This window comes from Oncorhynchus gorbuscha, linkage group LG09 (assembly GCF_021184085.1).
Source record: "Oncorhynchus gorbuscha isolate QuinsamMale2020 ecotype Even-year linkage group LG09, OgorEven_v1.0, whole genome shotgun sequence".
NCBI lineage: Eukaryota > Metazoa > Chordata > Actinopteri > Salmoniformes > Salmonidae > Oncorhynchus > Oncorhynchus gorbuscha.
In genome coordinates this window covers 47,117,551-47,143,264 of record NC_060181.1, presented here as the reverse complement: position 1 = coordinate 47,143,264, position 25,714 = coordinate 47,117,551, and the positions used below count along the sequence as shown (strand labels likewise).

Below are 25,714 nucleotides of genomic sequence, written 5' to 3'. Positions count from 1 at the left end.
ATGACCTCCAGCAGGCCACAAATGTGCATGTGTCTGCTCAAACGGTCAGAAACAGACTCCATGAGGGTGGTATGAGGGCCCGACGTCCACATGTGGGGGTTGTGCTTACAGCCCAACACCGTGCAGGACGTTTGGCATTTGCCAGAGAACACCAAAATTGGCAAATTCGCCACTGGCGCCCTGTGCTCTTCACAGAAGAAAGCAGGTTCACACTGAGCACGTGACAGACGTGACAGTCTGGAGACGCCGTGGAGAACGTTCTGCTGCCTGCAACATCCTCCAGCATGACCGGTTTGGCGGTGGGTCAGTCATGGTGTGGGGTGGCATTTCTTTGGGGGGCCGCACAGCCCTCCATGTGCTCGCCAGAGGTAGTCTGACTGCCATTAGGTACAGAGATGAGATCCTCAGACCCCTTGTGCACAAAATTTGAGAGAAAAACGCTTATGTATGGAACATTTCTGGGATATTTTATTTCAGCTCATAAAACATGGGACCAACAATCAACATGTTAATATTATTCATATTTTTGTTCAGTATCTAAATTAACAAATGAACTAACTGCTGGATTAGTCAGCATATACCTCACAGACATACGCATGTCCATGGACCAGGGTTCAGTAGATGGAAACTATAAGTAACATTTTCCTTTCGCCTCAAGAGGGGTGCGAATTCGGGTACACGATCACACCCTCTCCCCTTGATGCTTTACCTTTATAATAGCATTATATCCTATATTTAACTAAGTGACATGCTATAGAAAATCCTTCGTCCCTCAGTCTTTTCTATTCAGTGTCAATACCTACACTCTCAACCTCACAAACATCAACTGTGGGGTGGAAGAGGGAAAGATCCTAGTATATAACAATCCTAATGGGTTAACCAGTGTGACATACTCATCTCAATTAAGAATAGACTTTCACATCTTCCATCTGCACTTTCCTCTAAAACGTAGTTTATTGCTTCCAAATATAACCACAGGGCACCGACATCATCTATTTATACCGATTAGTGACTATCCATGGAGGATATTTCAAATGCACCCTGTTCAGATATAAACAACTTAATTATTTCATTTATGGCTATAAATACTCTATTGAAAGCCTATGCTGATGTCTGGGATGACGTGAAATAAGCGTAATTGGTGTCAGAAGTCGATCCGTCACGTCTATCTGATCTACCTATCCCATAATTGTTGAGGCGCTATGACAACACCTACTGTTTCACCTGCATCTAATTCTGGTGTCAGACGACGGCCACTGAAAGAAAAATCTACTCTCCTGCTTAGAGATTGTTGTTCAATCGAGTTAAACTGATATTGATTTTTCTTTAACAAAAGTACTGTGTTGCCGTCCTGTGTAACAATCATGCTGTTTAGCTTCTTGATATGTCACAACTGTCAGGTGGATGGACTAAAGTGCCGAATAAGAAGAACAATTAATGTAATAGACACCCAATTGTTTCCTTTTCTCTCTCTCCCCCGGTTCACACTTTGTATTGATACTAATGCACCAAAGAAAGAGGAAACCTATTTAGAAGGGTCTTTGCTGAAAGGGGCAATCTGCAATTCAAACACTTGCAAATCAGTCATCGTTTAGGGAAACAGCTGGGTGATGGGGCTGGAGAATCATTCAAACTCAAATTCATAGGTCAGAGCTATGGATGGAAGGACTGGCTTTAAAAATTATAGTTTTAACCATGTTTTTAACCATGCAATATAGTGTTTGTTTACAATTGCATTATTTACAAACAAAGGAGTGAAACATTGCTTATATTTTGGGTTCTGATGGGGTTACACAAAGCATGAGGCATTTATAAGTTATATTTTTAAAGTATCATGAAGTACAAAAAATAAATGTAGTAATGACTGTCACAATTACAATTGACAATTTAATGGCATTTGAAAAATCAACAATTCAACATGTTAATTCAGTGCATTCAGAAAGTATTCAGAACCCTTGACTTTTTCCACATTCATTCTAAAATGGATGAAGTTTTATCCCTCCCCTCATCAATCTACACACAATACCCAGTAAGTTTTTTTTACAAACATTTGCAAATTTATTAAAAATGTAAAACTGAAATACCACATTTACATAAGTATTCAGCCACTTCACTATGTACTTTGTTGAAGCGCCTTTGGCAACGATTACAGCCTGGAGTCCTCTTGGGTAATGCTACAAGCGTGGCATACCTGTATTTGGAGAGTTTATCCCATTCTTCTCTGAAGATCCATTCAAGTTCTGTAGGTTGGATGGGGTGAATCGATACACAGCTATTTACAGGTCTTTCAAGAGATGTTCGATCAGGTTCAAGACCGGACATTGGCTGGGCCACTTAGGATGCTTAGGGTCATTGACTGGGGCAAAGGCAGGTTTTCATCAAGGATCTCTCTGTACTTCTCTCCATTCATCTTTCCCTCAATCCTGACTAGTCTCCCAGTCACTGCTGCTGAAAAGAATTCCCACAACATGCTGCCATCACCACGCTTAACTGTAGGGATGGTGTCAGGTTTCCTCCAGACCAGACGCTTGGCATTCAGGCCAAATAGTGTAATCTTGATTTCATCAGACCAGAGAATCTTGTTTCTCATGATCAGAGTCCTTTAGGTGCATTTTGGCAAACTCCAAGCAGACTGTCATATGTCTTTTACTGAGTGGCTTCAAGCTGGCCACTCTACCATGGGTGTCCTTCTGGAAGGTTCTTCAATCTCCACAGAGGAACTCTAAAGCTCTGTCAGAGTGACCATCAGGTCACCTCCCTGACCAAAGCCCTTCTACCCCCGATTGCTCATTTTATCAGGGTGGCCAGCTCAAAGAAGAGCCTTGGTGGTTCCATTTAAGAATGATGGAGGCCACTGTTTTGGGGGGCCTTCGATGCTACATAAATGTTTTGGTACCCTTCCCCAGATCTGAGCAACGACACAATCCTGTCTCTGAGCTCTACAGACAATTCATTCAAAATCATGCGATGGTTTATCTCTGACATCCATTGTCAACTGTGGGAACTTATATAGACAGATCTGTGCTTTTCTAAATCATATCCCATCAATTGGGATATACCACAAGTACCAACCAAAGGTGGACTCCAAGTTGTAGAAACATCAAGGTTGAACAAAGATATACTTGAGCTCAATTTCTTATAGTAAAGGCTGAATTCTTATGTAAATCAGGCATAAAAAAAACGATATATATAAATTAGTTTTCACTTTGTCATTATTGCGTTATTGTGTAAAGATAAATGAGGAAAACACTTTAATCAATTTCAGAATAAGGCTGTAACAAAATGTGAAAAAGTGAAAGGGTCAAAGTTTGGACACGTAATTCAAGGCTTTTTCTTTATTTTTCTTTTTTTAGAACAGCGAAGGCAACAAAACTATGAAATAACAGGGTTTAATGTAGTAACCAAAAAAAGTGTTATTTATATACAATATATTTGAGATTATACATTCGCGCTACCCTCTGCAGTACCTTGCGGTTGAAGGACAAACAGTTGCCACACCAGGCAGTGATGCAACCCATCAGGATGCATATGATGGTTCAGCTGTTGATTCCATGTGTGTTATTTCATAGTTTTGATGTCTTCACTATTATTCTACAGTCGTGGCCAAAAGTTTTGAGAATTACACAAATATTAATTTTCACAAGATCTGCTGCTTCCGTCTTTAGATATTTTTGTCAGATGTTACTATGGAATACTGAAGTATAATTACAAGCATTTCATAAGTATCAAAGGCTTTTATTGACAATTACATGAAGTTGATGCAAAGAGTCAATATTTGTAGTTTGTAGTTGACCCTTCTTTTTCAAAACCTCTGCAATCCGTCCTGGCATGCTGTCAATTAACTTCTGGGCAGCCCAGTCTTGCATAATCAATGCTTGGAGTTTGTCAGAATTTGTGGGGTTTTGTTAGTTCACCAGCCTCTTGACGATTGACCACAAGTTCTCAATGGGATTAAGGTCTGGGGAGTTTCCTGGCCATGGACCCAAACTATCGATGTGTTGTTCCCCGAGCCACTTAGTTATCACTTTTGCCTTATGGCAAGGTGCTCCATCATGCTGGAAAAGACACTGTTCATCACCAAACTGTTCTTGGATGGTTGGGAGAAGTTGATCTCGGAGGATGTGTTGGTACCATTCTTTATTCAAGGCTTTGTTCTTAGGCAAAATTGTGAGAGCCCACTCCCTTGGCTGAGAAGCAAACCCACACATGAATGGTCTCAGGATGCCTTACAGTTGGCATGACACAGGACTGATGGTAGCGCTCACCTTGTCTTCCCCGGACAAGCTTTTTTCCGGATGCCCCAAACAATCGGAAAGGAGCTTCATCAGAGAAAATGACTTTGCCCCAGTCCTCAGCAGTCCAATCCCTGTACCTTTTGCAGAATATCAGTCTGTCCTGATGTTTTTCCTGGAGAGAAGTGGCTTCTTTGCTGCCCTTCTTGACACCAGGCTGTTCTCCAAAAGTATTCGCCTCACTGTGCGTTGCAGATGCACTCACACCGGCCTGCCCTTTTTGTGCAAAGCAATTATGGCGGCACATGTTTCCTTGCAGGTAACCATGGCTGACAGAGAAAGAACAATGATTCTAAGCACCACCCTCCTTTTGAGGCTTCCAGTCTGTTATTCGAACTCAATCAGCATGACAGAGTGATCTCCAGCCTTGTCCTCATCAACACTCACACCTGTGTTAATGAAAGAATAACTGACATGATGTCAGCTGGTCCTTTTGTAGCAGGGCTGAAATGCAGTAGAAATGTTTATATGCATGGCATGGCAAAGAGGGCCTTTGCAATATATTGCAATTCATCTTTTCACTCTTCATAACATTCTGGAGTACATGCAAATTGCCATCATACAAACTGAGGCAGCAGACTTTGTGAAAATTAATATCTGTGTCATTCTCAAAACTTTTGGCCACGACAGTACAATGTAAAACAAAAAATAGTTTTAAAAGATAAGAAAAAAACTATAATGAGAAGGTGTTCATAAGCTTTTGACCGGTAGTGTAGTGTATATATATATGTTTGGGGTCACTTAGAAATAGACTGACGAGTTTCAGAAGAAAGTTCTTTGTATCTGGTCATTTTCAGCCTGTAATCAAACCCACAAATGCTGATGCTCCAGATACTCAACTAGTCTAAAGAAGGCCAGTTTTACTGCTTCTTTAAAAAACACAGTTATCAACTGTGCTAACATAATTGCAAAAGGGTTGTCTAATGATCAATTAGCCTTTTAAAATGATAAACTTGGATTAACTAACACAACATGCCATTGGAACACAGGAGTGTGGGTGCTAATAATGGGCCTCTGTAGGCCTATTAGATATTCCATTCAAAATCTGCCTTTTCCAGCTACAATAGTCATGAACAATGTGTCAATGTATTTCTGATCAATGTTATGTTATTTTAATGGACAAAAAAAGGTGCTTTTCTTTCGAAAACAATGACATTGCTAAATGACCAAACCTTTGAACGGTAGTACATATATCACAATTCCAGTGGGTCAGAAATGTACATACACGAAATTGACTGTGCCTTTAAACAGCTTGGAAAATTCCAGAAAATTATGTCATGAATTTAGAAGCTTCAGATAGACTGATTGACATAATTTGAGTCAATTAGAGGTGTCCCTGTGGATGTATTTCAAGGCCTGCCTTCATACTCAGTGCCTCCTTGCTTGATATCATGGGAAAATCTAAATAAATCAGCCAAGACCTCAGAAAAAAATGTTGACCTCCAAAATTCCGGCTCATTCTTGAAGAGCAATGTCCAAATGCATGAAGGTACCACATTCATCTGTACAAACAATAGTACGCAAGTATAAACACCATTGGACCACGCAGCGGTCATACTGCTCAGGAAGGAGACGCGTTCGGTCTCCTAGAGATGAACGTACTTTGGTGTGAAAAGTGCAAATCCCAGAACAGCAGCAAAGGACCTTGTGAAGATGCTGGAGCAAACAGGTACAAAAGAATCTATATCCACAGTAAAAAAAAAAGTCCTATATCGACATAACCTAAAAGGCCGCGCAGCAAGGAAGAAGCCACTGCTCCAAAACCGCCATATAAAAAGCTAGACTACGGATTGCAACTGCACATGGGGACAAAGATCATATTTTTTGGAAAAATGTCCTTGTCTGGTGAAACAAAAATAGAACTGTTTGGCCATAATAACCATCATTATGTTTGTCTCAAAATGTCTCAAGGACAACATAGTCAATGTATTGGAGTGGCCATCACAAAGCCCTGACCTCAATCGTATAGAAAATGTGTGGGCAGAACTGAAAAAGCGTGTGCGAACAAGGAAGCCTACAAACCTGACTCAGTTACACCAGCTCTGTCAGGAGGAATGGGCCAAAATTCACCCAACTTATTGTGGGAAGCTTGTGGAAGGCTACCCAAACCATTTGACCCAAGTTTAACAATTTAAAGGCAATGCTACCCAAAACTAATTGAGTGTATGTAAACTTCTGACCCAATGGGAATGTGATGAAAAAAATAAAAGCTGAAATAAATCACTCTACTATTATTCTGACATTTTACATTCTTAAAATAAAGTGGTGATCCTAACTGACTCCAAAAAAATGAATTTTTACTAGAATTAAATGTCAGGAATTGTGAAAAACAGTTTAAATGCATTTGGCTAAGGTGTATGTAAACTTCTGACATCAACTGTGTATCATATTAATGCAAAAGCAGCTTTATGCTGAGAGCCCAGTGTTTCTTCTACTATTACTTGAGCGAGATGCCCTGGCCTGAACCCAGACCTGTTTGTGTGTATGTTTGGGCTAAACAGAAGATTTGGGATCTGGCTAAGGAGGATGGTCTACGGTAGTTAATCTCAACTGGTTTTGCCTCGGGACCCAAATTGAACCAGGTTGTCTCAAACGCAGACACCTTAACTATACTGAAGAAAAATAATTCAGAGATCAAATTATGAAAAACTGAGTTTAAATGTATTTGGTAAAAGTGTATGTGTGCGTACACACGTATATATATATATATTACACTGCTCCAAAAAATAAAGGGAACACTTAAACACAATGTAACTCCAAGTCAATCACACTTCTGTGAAATCAAACTGTCCACTTAGGGAGCAACACTGATTGACAATAAATGTCACATGCTGTTGTGCAAATGGAATAGACAACAGGTGGAAATTATAGGCCATTAGCAAGACACCCCCCAATAAAGGAGTGGTTCTGCAGGTGGGGACCACAGACCACTTCTCAGTTCCTATGCTTCCTGGCTGATGTTTTGGTCACTTTTGAATGCTGGCGGTGCTTTCACTCTAGTGGTACCATGAGACGAAGTCTACAACCCACACAAGTGGCTCAGGTAGTGCAGCTCATCCAGGATGGTACATCAATGCGAGCTGTGGCAAGAAGGTTTGCTGTGTCTGTCAGCGTAGTGTCCAGAGCATGGAGGCGCTACCAGGAGACAGGTCAGTACATCAGGAGACGTGGAGGAGGCCGTAGGAGGGCAACAACTCAGCAGCAGGACAGCTACCTCCGCCTTTGTGCAAGGAGGAGCAGGAGGAGCGCTGCCAGAGCCCTGCAAAATGACCTCCAGCAGGCCACAAATGTGCATGTGTTTGCTCAAACAGTCAGAAACAGACTCCATGAGGGTGGTATGAGGGCCCAACGTCCACAGGTGGGGGTTGTGCTTACAGCCCAACACCGTGCAGGACGTTTGGCATTTGCCAGAGAACACCAAAATTGGCAAATTCGCCACTGGCGCCCTGTGCTCTTCACAGATGAAAGCAGGTTCAAACTGAGCACGTGACAGACGTGCCAGTCTGGAGACGCCGTGGAGAACGTTCTGCTGCCTGCAACATCCTCCAGCATGACCGGTTTGGCGGTGGGTCAGTCATGGTGTGGGGTGGCATTTCTTTGGGGGGGCCGCACAGCCCTCCATGTGCTCGCCAGAGGTAGTCTGACTGCCATTAGGTACCGAAATGAGATCCTCAGGCCCCTTGTGAGACCATATGCTGGTGCGGTTGGCCCTGGGTTCCTCCTAATGCAAGACCATGCAAGACCTCATGTGGCTGGAGTGTGTCAGCAGTTCCTGCAAGAGGAAGGCATTGATGCTATGGACTGGCCCGCCCGTTCCCCAGACCTGAATCCAGTTGAGCACATCTGGGACATCATGTCTCGCTCCATCCACCAACGCCACATTGCACCACAGACTGTCCGGGAGTTGGTGGATGCTTTAGTCCAGGTCTGGGAGGAGATCCCTCAGGAGACCATCCGCCACCTCATCAGGAGCATGCCCAGGCGTTGTAGGGAGGTCATACAGGCGCGTTTAAGGACATTACATCAAAATTGGATCAGCCTGTAGTGTGGTTTTCCACTTTAATTTTGAGTGTGACTCCAAATACAGACCTCCATGGGTTGATAATTTGATTTCCATTGATCATTTTTGTGTGATTTTGTTGTCAGCACATTCAGCTATGTAAAGAAAAAAGTATTTAATACGAATATTTCATTCATTCTGATCTAGGATGTGTTATTTTAGTGTTCCCTTTATTTTGTTTGAGCAGTGTATATACATACATACATACACATATATATATACACATATATATATACACATATATCCACGCACACATAATTATGATCCGGTGTCGATATGAGTCTTACTTTTCAAGGGAGAGAGAGGAGAATGGGTGGGCGGACGGCTGTGTAAACGAGCAGGACAGCCTGTTTGGTGGGGTGTGAGACAGACGAAAGAGGGGCGGGGCAGTGCCCGTTTGAATTAAGGATAGTGAATTGGAAGACCGGCTGTTGTACCTGTGTGCTTGTCCCGCTTATGCCTTAGGGGTCTGAGTCTGACTAGGGCCTGCTCACGCTGGTTCATTAATATGGGGCCAGGGAAAACAATGGGGCCTGGGAGGGAGAAAGAAACTTTCACATGCATGGACACAGAAGGGTCACAGATTGGGAGAGATACACAATTGTCACACTGCAGCATAACAACTACTAAAACGATAGCACAACACACTGCAAAATCAAACACACACAAGCCACACAAGCCAACGGGAAAAATCGCAAGGGCAAAACACTGAAATATGGGAAACACAATAATAGCAAGGACCAGGTCAGAGCACTGTCTTTCCATGCCTGTATTGTTTATGGCCCCACCCAGGTCACTGCACCCATCAACACACACACCAGCCACCAAACCTACACTAGCAAACACACACACCCTCCCCTTGTCACGATTCCCTCCTAGTAGTTGATGTTTTGGCTTTCCTCCTCCCCAATCACCCAAACACCTTCCACTATCCCCTTATATCCTATCCCCTATTTCCTACCCCTTTGTCCCAATCCCTTTCCATCCCATATTTCTTCCCTGCTTCAGCCTTTTCTCCATCCCAAACACAAACCCAACCCTATACCGTATCCCTTATCGATTCCTTGCCCGTACCTCGTCCCTCTTCCAGCCGGTGTCGGCGGTTGATCCGCTGACGTTTCTCCTCCTGCCGGATCTGGATGTGCTCTTCGATGTTGACTCCTGGGGGGGGGGGGACAGGCACAGCTGAAACACACACCGCCCCGCGGGAGAGAGAACCAGGTGGAGGAGAGACAGAGACAACACACAACGTGGATGAATGGAGGGAGGAGACGACGACATGGAGAAGCGATGCATCTTCACATAGGATAGAATGATGTAAACCCATTGCCTTGAAACTGACATGAGGTCAGTTTCCTGTTTCATTAGCCTCGACATCCTAACTAAATCACGCTAAATTGTTTAACATTACTAATTTAGTCTGGCATCCTCCAATAGAGGCACTTGGCCTGGCAAAAAAAGTCCTATCAGAAATTATGGGCTGGTTGGTCTGATGATGTGATCCGCTTACAAATACATTTCATACAAAAACCCTCATTGCAGATGAGTACAAATTGATTAAATGTCCGGGGGTATCGTTGGACGGGGCAACAGTGTCTCCCGACCCTTCTTGTCTCAGCCTACAGTATATATGCTGTAGTAGTTTGTGTGTCGGGGGGCTAGGGTCAGTCTGTTATATCTGGAATATTTCTCCTGTCTTATCCGGTGCCCTGCGAGAATGTAAGTATGCTCTCTCTAATTCTCTACTTCTTTCTCTCTCGGAGGAGGAACTGAGCCCTAGGACCATGCTTCATGACTACCTGGCATGATGACACCTTGCTGTCCCCAGTCCACCTGGCCGTGCTGCTGCTCCAGTTTCAACTGTTCTGCCTGCGGCAATGGAACCCTGACTTGTTCACCGGACGTGCTACCTGTCCCAGACCTGCTGTTTTCAACTCTCTAGAGACAGCAGGAGCGGTAGACATACTCTCAATGATCGGCTATGAAAAGCCAACTGACATTTACTCCTGAGGTGCTGACCTGTTGCACCCTCGACAACCACTGTGATAATTATTATTTGACCCTGCTAGTCATTTATGAACATTTGAACAGCTTGGCCATGTTTAGTTATAATCTCCACCCGGCACAGCCAGAAAAGGACTGGCCACCCCTCATAGCCTGGTTCCTCTCTAGGTTTCTTCCTAGGTTCTGGCCTTTCCAGGCAGCTTTTCCTAGCCACTATGCTTCTACACCTGCAATGCTTGTTGTTTGGGGTTTTAGGCTGGGTTTCTGTACAGCACTTTGTGACATAAGCTGATGTAAGAAGGGCTTCATGAATAAATTTGATTGATTTAAATCAATTTGATTGATTAAATGACGGCAATGCCAGACTGGATTGGTGAAGTGAAATAATAGTGCAATATAACGAGACTCAGTTTGAATTCCAAGGCTACAGTTTCACCCCCTTATCCTAGATCTAAGGGGCAGCATCAATCTTGAGCTATGGATGAAGAAAAACAAGACAGACGTGCTACTAGCTAGCTGAAGCCGGACGTTTACATACACTTAGGTTGGAGTCATTAAAACTTGTTTTTTCAACCACTCCACAAATTTCTTGTTAACAAACTATAGTTTTGGCAAGTCAGTTAGGACATCTACTTTGTGCATGACAGAAGTAATTATCCAACAACTGCCTACAGACAGATTATTTCACTTAATCACAATTCAAGTGGGTCAGAAGTTTACATACACTAAATTGACTGTGTCTTTAAACAGCTTGTAAAATTCCAGAAAATTATGTCATGGCTTCAGAAGCATCTGATAGGCTGATTGACATCATTTGAGTCAATTGGAAGTGTAGCTGTGGATGTATTTCAAGGCCTACCTTCAAACACAGTGCCTCTTTCCTTGACATCATGAGAAAATCAAAAGAAATCAGCCAAAAAATAGAAAGGTAGACCTCAACAAGTCTGGTTCATCCTTGGGAGCAATTTCCAAATGCCTGAAGGTACCACGTTCATCTGTACAAACAATAGCAAGCATGTATAAAAACCATGGGACCACGCAGCTGTCATACCGCTTAGGAAGGACATGCATTCTGTCTCCTAGAGATGAACGTACTTTGGTGAGAAAAGTGCAAATCAATCCCAGAACAACAGCAAAGGACCTTGTGTAGATGCTGGAGGAAACAGGTACAAAATAATCTATATCCACAGTAAAACAAGTCCTATATCGACATAACCTGAAAGGTCGCTTAGCAAGGAAGAAGCCACTGCTCCAAAACCGCCACAAAAAAAAGCCAGAATACGGATTACAACTGCACATGTGGACAAAGATCATACTTTCTGGAGAAATGTCCTCTGGTCTGATGAAACTGTTTGCCATAATGACTATCGTTATGTTTGGAGGAAACATAACAATGGCTTGCAAGCCGAAAAACACCATCCCAACCGTGAAGTATGGGGGTGGCAGCATCATGTTGTGGCGGTGCTTTGCTGCAGGAGGGACTGGTGCACTTCACAAAAGAAATGGCATCATGAGGTAGGAAAATTATGTGGATATATTGAAGCAACATCAAGACATCAGTCAGGAAGTTAAAGCTTGGTCGCAAATGGGTCTTCAAAATTAACATTTACATTACATTACATTTAAGTCATTTAGCAGACGCTCTTATCCAGAGCGACTTACAAATTGGTGCATTCACCTTATGACATCCAGTGGGACAGTCACTTAACAATAGTGCATCTAAAACTTAGGGGGGGGGTGAGAGGGATTACTTATCCTATCCTAGGTATTCCTTAAAGAGGTGGGGTTTCAGGTGTCTCCGGAAGGTGGTGATTGACTCCGCTGTCCTGGCGTCGTGAGGGAGTTTGTTCCACCATTGGGGGGCCAGGGCAGCGAACAGTTTTGACTGGGCTGAGCGGGAGCTGTACTTCCTCAGTGGTAGGGAGGCGAGCAGGCCAGAGGTGGATGAACGCAGTGCCCTTGTTTGGGTGTAGGGCCTGATCAGAGCCTGGAGGTACTGAGGTGCCGTTCCCCTCACAGCTCCGTAGGCAAGCACCATGGTCTTGTAGCGGATGCGAGCTTCAACTGGAAGCCAGTGGAGAGAACGGAGGAGCGGGGTGACGTGAGAGAACTTGGGAAGGTTGAACACCAGACGGGCTGCGGCGTTCTGGATGAGTTGAAGGGGTTTAATGGCACAGGCAGGGAGCCCAGCCAACAGCGAGTTGCAGTAATCCAGACGGGAGATGACAAGTGCCTGGATTAGGACCTGCGCCGCTTCCTGTGTGAGGCAGGGTCGTACTCTGCGGATGTTGTAGAGCATGAACCTACAGGAACGGGCCACCGCCTTGATGTTGGTTGAGAACGACAGGGTGTTGTCCAGGATCACGCCAAGGTTCTTGGCGCTCTGGGAGGAGGACACAATGGAGTTGTCAACCGTGATGGCGAGATCATGGAACGGGCAGTCCTTCCCCGGGAGGAAGAGCAGCTCCGTCTTGCCGAGGTTCAGCTTGAGGTGGTGATCCGTCAACCACACTGATATGTCTGCCAGACATGCAGAGATTCGATTCGCCACCTGGTCATCAGAAGGGGGAAAGGAGAAGATTAATTGTGTGTCGTCTGCATAGCAATGATAAGAGAGACCATGTGAGGTTATGACAGAGCCAAGTGACTTGGTGTATAGCGAGAATAGGAGAGGGCCAAGAACAGAGCCCTGGGGGACACCAGTGGTGAGAGCGCGTGGTGAGGAGACAGATTCTCGCCACGCCACCTGGTAGGAGCGACCTGTCAGGTAGGACGCAATCCAAGCGTGGGCCGCGCCGGAGATGCCCAACTCGGAGAGGGTGGAGAGGAGGATCTGATGGTTCACAGTATCGAAGGCAGCCGATAGATCTAGAAGGATGAGAGCAGAGGAGAGAGAGTTAGCTTTAGCAGTGCGGAGCGCCTCCGTGATACAGAGGAGAGCAGTCTCAGTTGAATGACTAGTCTTGAAACCTGACTGATTTGGATCAAGAAGGTCATTCAGAGAGAGATAGCGGGAGAGCTGGCCAAGGACGGCACGTTCAAGAGTTTTGGAGAGAAAAGAAAGAAGGGATACTGGTCTGTAATTGTTGACATCGGAGGGATCGAGTGTAGGTTTTTTCAGAAGGGGTGCAACTCTCGCTCTCTTGAAGACGGAAGGGACGTAGCCAGCGGTCAGGGATGAGTTGATGAGCGAGGTGAGGTAAGGGAGAAGATCTCCGGAAATGGTCTGGAGAAGAGAGGAGGGGATAGGGTCAAGCGGGCAGGTTGTTGGGCGGCCGGCCGTCACAAGACGCGAGATTTCATCTGGAGAGAGAGGGGAGAAAGAGGTCAGAGCACAGGGTAGGGCAGTGTGAGCAGAACCAGCAGTGTCGTTTGACTTAGCAAACGAGGATCGGATGTCGTCGACCTTCTTTTCAAAATGGTTGACGAAGTCATCTGCAGAGAGGGAGGAGGGGGGAGGGGGCGGAGGATTCAGGAGGGAGGAGAAGGTGGCAAAGAGCTTCCTAGGGTTAGAGGCAGATGCTTGGAATTTAGCGTGGTAGAAAGTGGCTTTAGCAGCAGAGACAGAGGAGGAAAATGTAGAGAGGAGGGAGTGAAAGGATGCCAGGTCCGCAGGGAGGCGAGTTTTCCTCCATTTCCGCTCGGCTGCCCGGAGCCCTGTTCTGTGAGCTCGCAATGAGTCATCGAGCCACGGAGCGGGAGGGGAGGACCGAGCCGGCCTGGAGGATAGGGGACATAGAGAGTCAAGGGATGCAGAGAGGGAGGAGAGGAGGGTTGAGGAGGCAGAATCAGGAGATAGGTGGGAGAAGGTTTGAGCGGAGGGAAGAGATGATAGGATGGAAGAGGAGAGAGTAGCGGGAGAGAGAGAGCGAAGGTTGGGACGGCGCGATACCATCCGAGTAGGGGCAGTGTGGGAGGTGTTGGATGAGAGCGAGAGGGAAAAGGATACAAGGCAGTGGTCGGAGACTTGGAGGGGAGTTGCAATGAGGTTAGTGGAAGAACAGCATCTAGTAAAGATGAGGTCGAGCGTATTGCCTGCCTTGTGAGTAGGGGGGAAGGTGAGAGGGTGAGGTCAAAAGAGGAGAGGAGTGGAAAGAAGGAGGCAGAGAGGAAAGAGTCAAAGGTAGACGTGGGGAGGTTAAAGTCGCCCAGAACTGTGAGAGGTGAGCCGTCCTCAGGAAAGGAGCTTATCAAGGCATCAAGCTCATTGATGAACTCTCCGAGGGAACCTGGAGGGCGATAAATGATAAGGATGTTAAGCTTGAAAGGGCTAGTAACTGTGACAGCATGGAATTCAAAGGAGGCGATAGACAGATGGGTAAGGGGAGAAAGAGAGAATGACCACTTGGGAGAGATGAGGATCCCGGTGCCACCACCCCGCTGACCAGACGCTCTCGGGGTGTGCGAGAACACGTGGGCGGACGAAGAGAGAGCAGTAGGAGTAGCAGTGTTGTCTGTGGTGATCCATGTTTCCGTCAGTGCCAAGAAGTGGAGGGACTGGAGGGAGGCATAGGCTGAGATGAACTCTGCCTTGTTGACCGCAGATTGGCAGTTCCAGAGGCTACCGGAGACCTGGAACTCCACGTGGGTCGTGCGCGCTGGGACCACCAGAGTAGGGTGGCCGCGGCCACGCGGTGAGGAGCGTTTGTATGGTCTGTGCAGAGAGGAGAGAACAGGGATAAACAGACACATAGTTGACAGGCTACAGAAGAAGCTACGCTAATGCAAAGGAGATTGGAATGACAAGTGGACTACACGTCTCGAATGTTCAGAAAGTTAAGCTACGTAGCAAGAATCTTATTGACTAAAATGATTAAAATGATACAGTACTGCTGAAGTAGGCCAGCTGGCAGTGGGTGCGTTGTTGACACTACACTAATCAAGTCGTTCCGTTGAGTGTAATAGTTTCTGCAGTGTTGCTATTCGGGGCTAGCTGGCTAGCTAGCAGTGTTGTTTACGTTACGTTGCGTTAAAAGAACGACAATAGCTGGCTAGCGAACCTAGAAAATCGCTCTAGACTACACAATTATCTTTGATACAAAGACGGCTATGTAGCTAGCTAAGTAGCTAGCTACGATCAAACAAATCAAACCGTTGTACTGTAATGAAATGAAGTGAAAATATGATACTACCTGTGAATGCGACCGGGTAGTTGAGTTCTATACAGAAGACGTTGGCTAGCGTTGGCTAGCTAGCAGAGTCACCTACGTTAAGGACGACAAATAGCTGGCTAGCTAACCTCGGTAAATTAAGATAATCACTCTAAGACTACACACTTTAAACCTAAACAACACAATTATCTTGGATACGATGATACGAAGACAGCAAAGACAGCTATGTAGCTAGCTAACACTACACTAATCAAGTCGTTCAGTTGAGTGTAATAGTTTCTCCAGTGCAGCTAATCAGTGGACGTTAGGTAGCTGGCTAGTGAAGACTACGTTAGGACGGCGAAATACGATAATTACGCAATTATCTTTGATACAAAGACGGCTATGTAGCTAGCTGAGAAGAAATTGCTAAGATTAGACAAATCAAACCGTTGTGATATAATGAAATATAATGAAAAAGTTATACTACCCGCGGGAGCGAAGTGCAGATGCGACCACTCGCTCCAACCGGACCCCAAGCATACCACCAAAATGGCTTAAGGACAACATAGTCAAGGTATTGGAGTGGCCATCACAAAGCCCTGACGTCAATCGTATAGAAAATGTGTGGGCAGAACTGAAAAAGTGTGTGCGAACAAGGAGGTCTACAAACCTGACTCAGTTACACCAGCTCTGTCAGGAGGAATGGGCCAAAATTCACCCAACATTTTGTGGGAAGCTTTTGTGGAAGGCTACCCGAAACATTTGACCCAAGTTAAACAATTTCAGGGCAATGCTACCAAATACTAATTGAGAGTATGTAAACATCTGACCCAATGGGAATGTGATTAAAGAAATAAAAGCTGAAATAAATCACTCCACTATTATTCTGACATTTCACATTCTTAAAATAAAGTGGTGATCCTAACTGACCTAAGAGAGGGACTTTTTACGAGGATTAAATGTCAGGAATTGTGAGAAAAAAAACGAGTTTAAATGCATTTGGCTAAGGTGTATGTAAACTTAAACCGACATCAACTGTGTATCATATTAATGCAAAAGCAGCTTTATGCTGAGAGCCCAGTGTTTCTTCTACTATTACTTGAGCGAGATGCCCTGGCCTGAACCCAGACCTGTTTGTGTGTATGTTTGGGCTAAACAGCAGATTTGGGATCTGGCTAAGGAGTTAGTCTACGGTACTTAATCTCAACTGGTTTTGCCTCGGGACCCAAATTGAACCAGGTTGTCTCAAACGCAGACACCTTAACTATACTGAAGAAAAATAATTCAGAGATCAAATTATTTAATAACTTTTTATCTGCACTTAGTCGATTAACACTGAAAGGCCTTTCAGGTTACAAGTACACGCTAGAGAATGTTGCCGGGCGTCCTCTTATCAACTGACAAGGTGTGCAAACATAAGCACCAATGCTTGCTAAATAGTGCATAATCTAGTGTAAAAGGTATGTTGCATAAAGAAATATTTGTGAGGAGAAAAAAAAATATATATATTTCCAAATTTGTAGAATTATAAACATATCCTTGACTCATATATATATATATAAGGATATGTTTATAATTCTACAAATTCCGAGAAAAAACATAGGCCTACAGCCTATTTTAGTTTCCCTTACAATAAAAACATGACAGTGTAATCCATTTGAACAAACTTATTTGTAGATTAAATTAGTAATAGATGTCTAGTAATTAACTTCTTTGATATAGGGGGCGCTCTTTTAATTTTTGGATTAAAAAAGCGTTCCAGTTTTAAACAAGATATTTTGGCACGAAAAGATGCTCGACTATGCATATAATTGACAGCTTTGGAAAGAAAACACTGACGTTTCCAAAAATGCAAAGATATTATCTGTAAGTGCCACAGAACTGATGCTACAGGCGAAACCAAGATAAAATTTCAAACAGGAAGTGCCCCAGATTTTGAAGGCGCTGTGTTCCAATGTCTCCTTATATTGCTGTGAATGCGCCAGGAATGAGCTTACACTTTGTCGTTTCCCCAAGATGTCTGCATTATTGTGACGTATTTGTAGGCATATCATTGGAAGATTGACCATTTTACACTACATCTACCAGGTTCTCACTTGGTGTCCTCCGTCGCAATTATTGCATAATCTCCAGCTGCGTGTATTTTTCCATTTGCTTCCGAGGAGAAACCCAACTGCCACGAATGATTTATCATCTTATAAGTATGTGAAAAACACCTTGAGGATTGGTTCTAAACAACGTTTGCCATGTTTCTGTCGATATTATGGAGTTAATTTGGAAAAAAGTTTGGCGTTGTAATGACTGAATTTTCTGGGGGGTTTTTCTTAGCCAAATGTGATTAACAAAACGGAGCGATTTCTCCTACACAAAATCCCTTTGGAAAAATGAACATTTGCTATCTAACAGAGAGTCTCCTCATTGAAAACATCCGAAGTTCTTCAAAGGTAAATGATTTTATTTGAATGCTTTTCTTGTTTTTGTGAAAATGTTGCCTGCTGAATGCTAGGCTTAATGCTATGCTAGCTATCAATACTCTTACACAAATGCTTGTGTAGCTATGGTTGAAAAGCATATTTTGAAAATCTGAGATGACAGTGTTGTTAAGAAAAGGCTAAGCTTGTGAGTGAATAGATTTCATTTCATTTGCGATTTTCATGAATAGTTAACGTTGCATTATGGTAATGAGCTTGAGGCTATGATTACACTCCCGGATACGGGATTGCTCGGCGCAAGAAGTTAATAAAGTCCAGTTACAGCCTCTTTTGACAAAGTAGAAATTAAAAAGATATGTGAAATTATTTTCTATATTCCTAAACAAAAGCACCAGTACAATAACAATTGTAAAGGATTAATCCCATAAATAAATTGCATATTCATTTAATTTTACATTCATCATGTTACTATTACTAATTGCTTAGTAGCCATAACAATGCTGCTGTGCGAGTGGTCATGTACTGAATGCATGGACAACATGGATATCTAGGAAAAAGTATACATTTGGAAATAGAGCTTCACCTCTTGAATTATGAGAGTTATTTGACAAATGTAAGTGCAACAGAAACTGCCGAACATGCTCTTTCTGATACTATATAGAAATCAAAATGTTTTACCTGCATGCGACTCTGAAGGAGGATATGCTCCTCTCCATGTAAATTACAAGATGTGCCCATTTCTTCATGTACAATTTGACAACTGATAGGCCTAATATTGTCACTGATCAGATTGTCAATTTAATTTTGTCTATAAGCTAACTCTTACTATGTTTGACATTATTTTTGGTTTAGTTTAGATGTAGTTTCGATGGGCCAGCTGTGAAGGCTGACTGGCATCGTTTGTTTTCTGCTCATCAACTTGGATAGAGTCATGGATATGTTTTGCAATAACCTAAAGGCCTACTACAACACGGCATGTTTTAATTTCCCTTACAATAAATTGGATTAGTAATGGAGCTACAGTAAATAAAAGAGTCAAGAACGATATCAACCCACAAGATGCTCGGTCAAATTATTAACATGATAAATAGGCATAACAAACTCATCACTACACTATTACTGTTCTAAATTAAATCTACCTCTTCACCCTCATCATTCAGTTAGAAATCATTTACATTCAATTGTAAAGTAACTTGCACAATTATCGCCCATTTGGTCTATTTCTCATTCACTCAGTGGGCTGGCATCGTTTGCGTCGCTGAATCGAGTCAAGGATATATGTTTAACATTATTCTAAAGGACTACTGCAACAAGTAGCATGTTTATGTTGCCCTTACAATAAATTAGCTTAGTAAGAGTTATAGTTAATAAAACAGTTCCATAACAGTTTCTTTTTACAAAGTAAAACTTAAGAGAATGGTATCAACCCCCAAGGAGCACTGTCAAAATGTTTGCTGCTGATAAATAGGCATAACAAACCCATGACACTGTAGTCTATCTAAATTAAATCAACCTCTTTACCCTCCTTATTTTCAGTTAGGCCTAATTTAAATTAGATTTTAAAGGTGCCAATACAGCCCATTCAACAATTTGTCATTCGTTCAGTGAGAAGAGAAAGGCGCATTAGCGCCTGGCTGGGTACCAATGTCCTACAGCACATTGTCTTGGTGGGTTAAGTTAGGAATAGGTGTGAAACAATGTTCTGAACCTTTTTCTGTTTGTGATTTCTGGAAAATGAGAAGTGTAAAATACAAACATTTAGGAACTCAGGGAAGGCGCTGGACGTAGCATTTTTTGGGGGATGATGTTTTTTAGGGCGTTGGCCCACGGCGGTTCTAATGTTAAATTCAGATTGGGGAATACATATTTTTTACTCAGACACCTGCGACCCATTCAAAACTTCCTGCGACCCAAACCACCAGTTGAGAATAGCTGGTCTAGGGCAGGGCAGTAATTGCGGCTCAAGGGCCACATCGGGATTTAAAAATTCAACAGAGGGCCTAGTTTTTTTTGTGTTATCGTTGGAAAGATAACCGCAAATAGCAGACAGAACCGTGGTTACATGAGTTACCTCTATGCTGTTATTTGGCTTGCGCCTGGTCTCAGGAAAACATTGGCTGAGACACGTAGCTATGGTAAAGCAGTATGCTGACATGGAATGACAGACAAAATAGAAATAAAAGAAGCAGACAACAGCAATGGCTTGTAACTCGTGACAGAGTGCCTTCAGTAAGTAAGTATGCACACACCCCTTGACATTTTACACATTTTGATGTGTTACAGCCTGAATTTAAACTGGATTCAATTTTGATTTGTTGTAACTGGCCTACACACAGTACCCTATAATGTCAAAGTGGAATGATGTTTTTCAAAATATTTACAAATGACACTCAACAAAAATATAAAAATGCAACATTTTCAAAGGCTTTACTGAGATACAGTTCATATAAGGCACTCACAGTCAATTTAAATATATGCATTAGGCCCTAATCTACGGATTTCACATGACTGGGAAAATGATCATACACATCTGTCGGTCACAGACAGCTTAAAAGAAAAGGGCTGGAGCGTGGATCAGAAAACCAGTCAGTATCTGGTGTGATCACCATTTGCCCCATGCAGCACGACATATCCTTTGCAAAGTTGCAAAGCTGTTGATTGCGGCATTGGAATGTTGTGCCGCTCCTCTTCAATGGCTGTGCGAAGTTGCTGGATATATGCAGTACATGATCCAGAGCATTCCAAACATGCACCTGTGGCTTTGTGTTGTGTGACAAAACCGCACATTTTAGAGGCCTTTTATTATCCCCAGCACAAGGTGCACCTGTGTAAGGATCATGCTGTTTAATCTGCTTCTTGATATGTCAAACCTGTCAATTGGATGGATTATCTTGGCAAAGAAGAAACGTAAAGAGATTTTTGAGAGAAATCAGCTTTTTGTGCGTATGGATGATTTCTGTTGCATTTCTATTTTTTGTTCAGCGTAATTAAAATGTTAAATCTGAAATATCTTGAGTTCATAAGTATTCAACCCCTTTGTTATGGAAAGACTGTCAGGAGTAAAAATGTCCTTAAGTCACTTAAGAAGTTGCATGGACTCACTCTGTGTGCAATAATACTTTTTAAAGTGATTTTTGAATGACCACCTCATTTCTGTACCCAACACATACAAAAACAGATTCAACCACAAAGACCAGAGAGATTATCCAAATGCCACTTAAAGGGCTCCTAACAAAATAAAAGCAGACTGTGAATATCCCTTTGAGCATGGTGAAGTTATTAATTACGCTTTGTATGATGCGTCAACACACCCAGTCACTACAAAGATACAGGATCAACAATGTGTTGGTTACTCCACAATACTAACCTAATTGACAGAGTGAAAAGGATGCCTATGCAGAATAAAAAATATTCCAAAACATGCATCTTGTTTTCAACAAGGCACTTAAGTAATACTGCAACAAAATGTCCTGAATAAGAAGTGGTATGTTTGGGGCAAATCCAATACAACACATTACTGAGTACCACTCTCCACATTTCAATTATAGTGGTGGTTGCATCATGTTATGGGTATGCTTGTAATCATTAAGGACAGGGGAGTTTTTCAGGATAAGAAATAAACGGAATGGAACTCAGCACAAGCAAAATCATAGAGGAAAACCTGGTTCAGTCTGCTTTACACCAGACACTGCTAGAAGAATTGACCTTTCAGCAGGTCAATAACCTAAAACACATGGCTAAATCTACACTGGAGTTGCTATCCAAGAAAGTTAATGTTCCTGTTTTTACTTAAATCTGCTTGAAAATCTATGGCAAGACTTGAAAATGGTTGGTTAGCTTGAAATGGTTGATCAACCACCCAATTCACAGAGCTTGAAGAATTTTGAAAAGTATTACGGGCAAATATTGTACAATCCAGAAGTGCAAAGCTCTTCTAGACTTACACAGAAAGACTCACAGCTGTAATCGCTGCCAAAGGTGACTAACATGTATTGACATGGTATGAATACTTATGTAAATGAGATGTTCAATACATTTGCAAAAACTTTGTCATTATGGGGTATTGTGTGTAGAAGGGTGAGAAGAAATGTCATAAATTTTGAATTCAGGCAGTAACAACAAAATATGGAATAAGTCCAGGGGTGTGAATACTTTCTGAAGAAACTATATACAGTGCGAAAAAGGTTGACTGTTTGAGAATAAGTACAACAAACATGAGCATGCAGATATATTGAACAACTGTTATTGTGTGTTGTACCTAGTAGTAGATCTAGTGGTATCATCTCCTTGACAGCGTCAAAGATGCCCCTCTGTCTGACCTCCTGTCCATCAAGCTCCCTGGCGCAGGCTTTGCAGCAGCCACACGCTGAGCAGCCAGACTCCCCAGAACCACAGCCACAGATACTGAGTGGGAGAGAGAGAGAAACACAGATAAAACATCAATACAAACAAACGACAGACATCTACCAGACAAGACAAACCAAAGCATATAAAAAGACACACAAAACCAAATATCAGTTAATCTGATCCGCATTCAAACCACGCTTGGGATGGTGTTCCTCGGGTTGCAAGCTTCCCCCTTTTTCCTCCAAACATAATTGGTCATTACTGCCAAACAGTTGTATTTTGTTTCATCAGACCAGAGGACATTTCTCCAAAAAGTATGATCTTTGTCCACATGAACAGTTACAAACTGTAGTCTGGCTTTTTTATGGCAGTTTTGGAGCAGTTCCTTGCTGAGTGGCATTTCAGGTTATGTCGATATAGGACTTGTTTTATTGTGGTATTTAGATACTTTTGTACCCGTTTCGTCCAGCATCTTCTGGGATCAATTTGCCCTTTTCGCACCAAAGTACGCACATCTCTAGGAAACAGAATGTGTCTCCTTCCTGAGCGGTATGACAGCTGTGTGGTCCAATGGTGTTTATACTTGCGTACTATTGTTTGTACAGAGGAACGTGAAACCTTCAGGCATTTGGAAATTTCTCCCAAAGACAAACCAGACTTGTGGAGGTCTACACTTTTTTTGTAGACCTTGGCTGATTTCTTTTGATTTTCCCATGATGTCAAGTAAAGAGGCACTGAGTTTGAAGGTAGGCCTTGAAATACATCCACATGTACACCTCCAATAGACTCAAATGATGTCAATCAGCCTATCAGAAGCTTCTAAAGCCATGACATAATTTTCTGGAATTTTTCAAGCTGTTTAAAAGGCACAGTCAACTTAGTGTATGTAAGCTTCTGACCCACTGGAATTGTGATACAGTGAATTATAAGTGAAATAATCTGTCTGTAAACAATTGTTGGAAAAGTTACTTGTGTCATGCAAAGTAGATGTCCGACTTGCCAAAACTATAGCTTGTTAATAAGAAATTTGTGGAGTGGTTGAAACACGAGTTTTAAATGACTCCAACCAAAGTATATGTAAACTTCCAACTTGTGAATGTTGACCTGTTTATAGGTCTTTCTCACATCGGCTATGGAGAGCGAGATCACACAGTCGGTCAGAACAGCTGGTGCTCTCATGCATGCTTCAGTGTTGCTTGCCTCAAAGCATAGAAGTAATTTAGCTCGTCTGGTAGACTGGTGTCACTGGGCAAGCTCGCGGCTGTGCTTCCCTTTGTAGTCCGTAATAGTTTGCATGGAGTGTAGGAGCCGTTGTAGTACGATTTAATCTTAGTCAGGTATTGACAAGTTGTCTGTTTGATGGTTCATCGGAGGGCATAGCGGGTTTTATTATAAGCCTCCGGGTTAGAAACCTGCTCCTTGAAAGTGGCAGCTCTAGCCTTTAGCTCAGTGCGGATGTTGTCTGTGATTCATGGCTTCTGGTCGGGAAATGTACGTATGGTCACTGTGGGGATGATGTCATCGATGCACTTATTGATGAAGGCAGTGACTGATGTGGTGTACTCCTCATTGCCATTTGAAGACTCCTGTAACATATTCCAGTCTGTGCTAGCAAAACAGTCCTGTAGCTTAGCATCTGCGTCATCTGACCACTTCCGTATTGAACAAGTCACTGGTACTTCCTGCTTTAGTTTTTGCTTGCAAGCAGGAATCAGGAGGATAGAGTTATGGTCATATTTGCCAAATGGTGGGCGAGGGAGTACGCGTCTCTGTGTGTGGAGAAGGGTGGTCTAGGGTTTTTTATCCTCCGGGTGAACATTTAACATGCTGATAGAACTGGATTTAAGTTCCCCTGCATTTAAGTTCCCGGCCACTAGGAGCGCCGACTCAATGAGCATTTTCTTGTTTGCTTATGGCCCTACACAGCTCGTTGAGTGCCGTCTTAGTGCCAGCATCGGTTTGTGGTGGTAAATAGACAGCTACGAAAAATATAGATAAAAACTCTTGGTAAATAGTGTGGTCTAAAGACAGAGCACAAGGCACTAGCAAATAGACGTGCCAAAAAACCCTAATCATGAAAACATACATTTTACATTTTAGTCATTTAGCAGATGGTCTTATCCAGAGCGACTTATAAGAACAATTCGGTATAAGTAACAAAAGTTACTTGCTCAAGGGCACATGGACAGAATATTTTACCAAGTCTGCTCAGGGATTCCAACCAGCAACCTTTCAGTTACTGTCCCAACACTCTTAACTGCTAGGCTACCTACCGCCTGTAGACCCAACCATAAATGTACTTTCTCTTAACAAAGATAAACCAACTAGTGAATGGTGGGTATGTGTCTGCCTCTTCGTCAAGTTTCCGTACCCTCCGGGTACTCTGTCGGGCCGTCCGCTGCTGACACAGCTGGCTCCATAGCCGGTGCAGTCTCCACACACGGTGCACACCATGCACTGATCCAGCTTCCACTTGTGCATGCCCGGCTGGCACATCATGCTCTTCTCCTCCTTCTCCTCCAGCTCATCCTCCAGGTCCTCATCCATGGCCGTCGCCATGCTTTCCACGCCAAATGCTACAGGGGGTAGAGAAGATGTTCACATGAATGGGTGATGAACGCAAAATACACAATAAATACACGCAAAGAAAGTGGTGTTTGGTGTGCATATGGTATAGTAACGTTTGTTTGTGTTGTGTGGTCATTTCTGTGCTCGTGCATGCTCATGTTTGTGTCCGTCATGCATGTTACCTTTCCCCGCCTGGTTCATGGCCCCTGTTTCTCGGCCACACTGGCCCTTGTTGTTGACCCCAAACGTCCAGACCTCTCCACTCTTAGTCAAGACACAGGTGTGGGCCTTCCCCATGGCTACCTGGGTTACAATGTGACCCTTCAGGTCTGACACCTGGCCTGAAGGGGGCACAAGAGAAAGGAGAAAACATTGATACAGTATAGTGACTGTTAAAGACCTAGCCTTATCCTGACTGAATCACGGTACATTTCACTAAACTGAAATCGGTCAGAATTTCCAGGCTATAAAAGGCCCTTATCAAACCAACATGGCTTTTCAAAAGCTTACTTTGATAGCCATGTTGTAATATTTCAGACGTGAACATTTGCACGAATGATCACTACCCAGATGGAGTACTCTCTCTGTCCCACTCAAGTTCATCAGCATCACTAACGCAAATTAACATTTGCACTAGCCAACACAACCCAAATGTACCCTTTCCCTTGTCTCTATCCCACTCACAGGTGCTGTCGCTGTAAATAGCGTCCTTGCCGAACATGTATAGCTCTCCATCCTTGGTGACGATGCTGCTGCTGCCGTTGTTGCAAGCCGTGTTCACCGCCGTCTTGGTCTCCAGCTTCATCATCTTCTTGGGCTTGTAGGGCTTCGGCTGGCGCCGGCTCTTGGCTGAAGAGTAGAAACAAAACATCAGAGAATCATATCTATGCAAGAGGCGCACAAAGTTGGTTGGAGATT

General features: G+C 43.2%; 1 protein-coding gene across 1 annotated transcript in view; it reads right to left on the bottom strand.

Annotated features, from left to right (window-relative positions):
* LOC124043719 (E3 ubiquitin-protein ligase MYCBP2-like) overlaps positions 1 to 25,714 on the bottom strand; it is a 320,564-nt gene that overhangs the window by 197,975 nt on the left and 96,875 nt on the right. Inside the window, 6 exon segments of the mRNA XM_046362606.1 lie at positions 8,790 to 8,885; positions 9,427 to 9,537; positions 22,140 to 22,285; positions 24,600 to 24,804; positions 24,979 to 25,137; positions 25,481 to 25,645. Coding sequence (XP_046218562.1) covers positions 8,790 to 8,885; positions 9,427 to 9,537; positions 22,140 to 22,285; positions 24,600 to 24,804; positions 24,979 to 25,137; positions 25,481 to 25,645 — 882 coding nt within the window.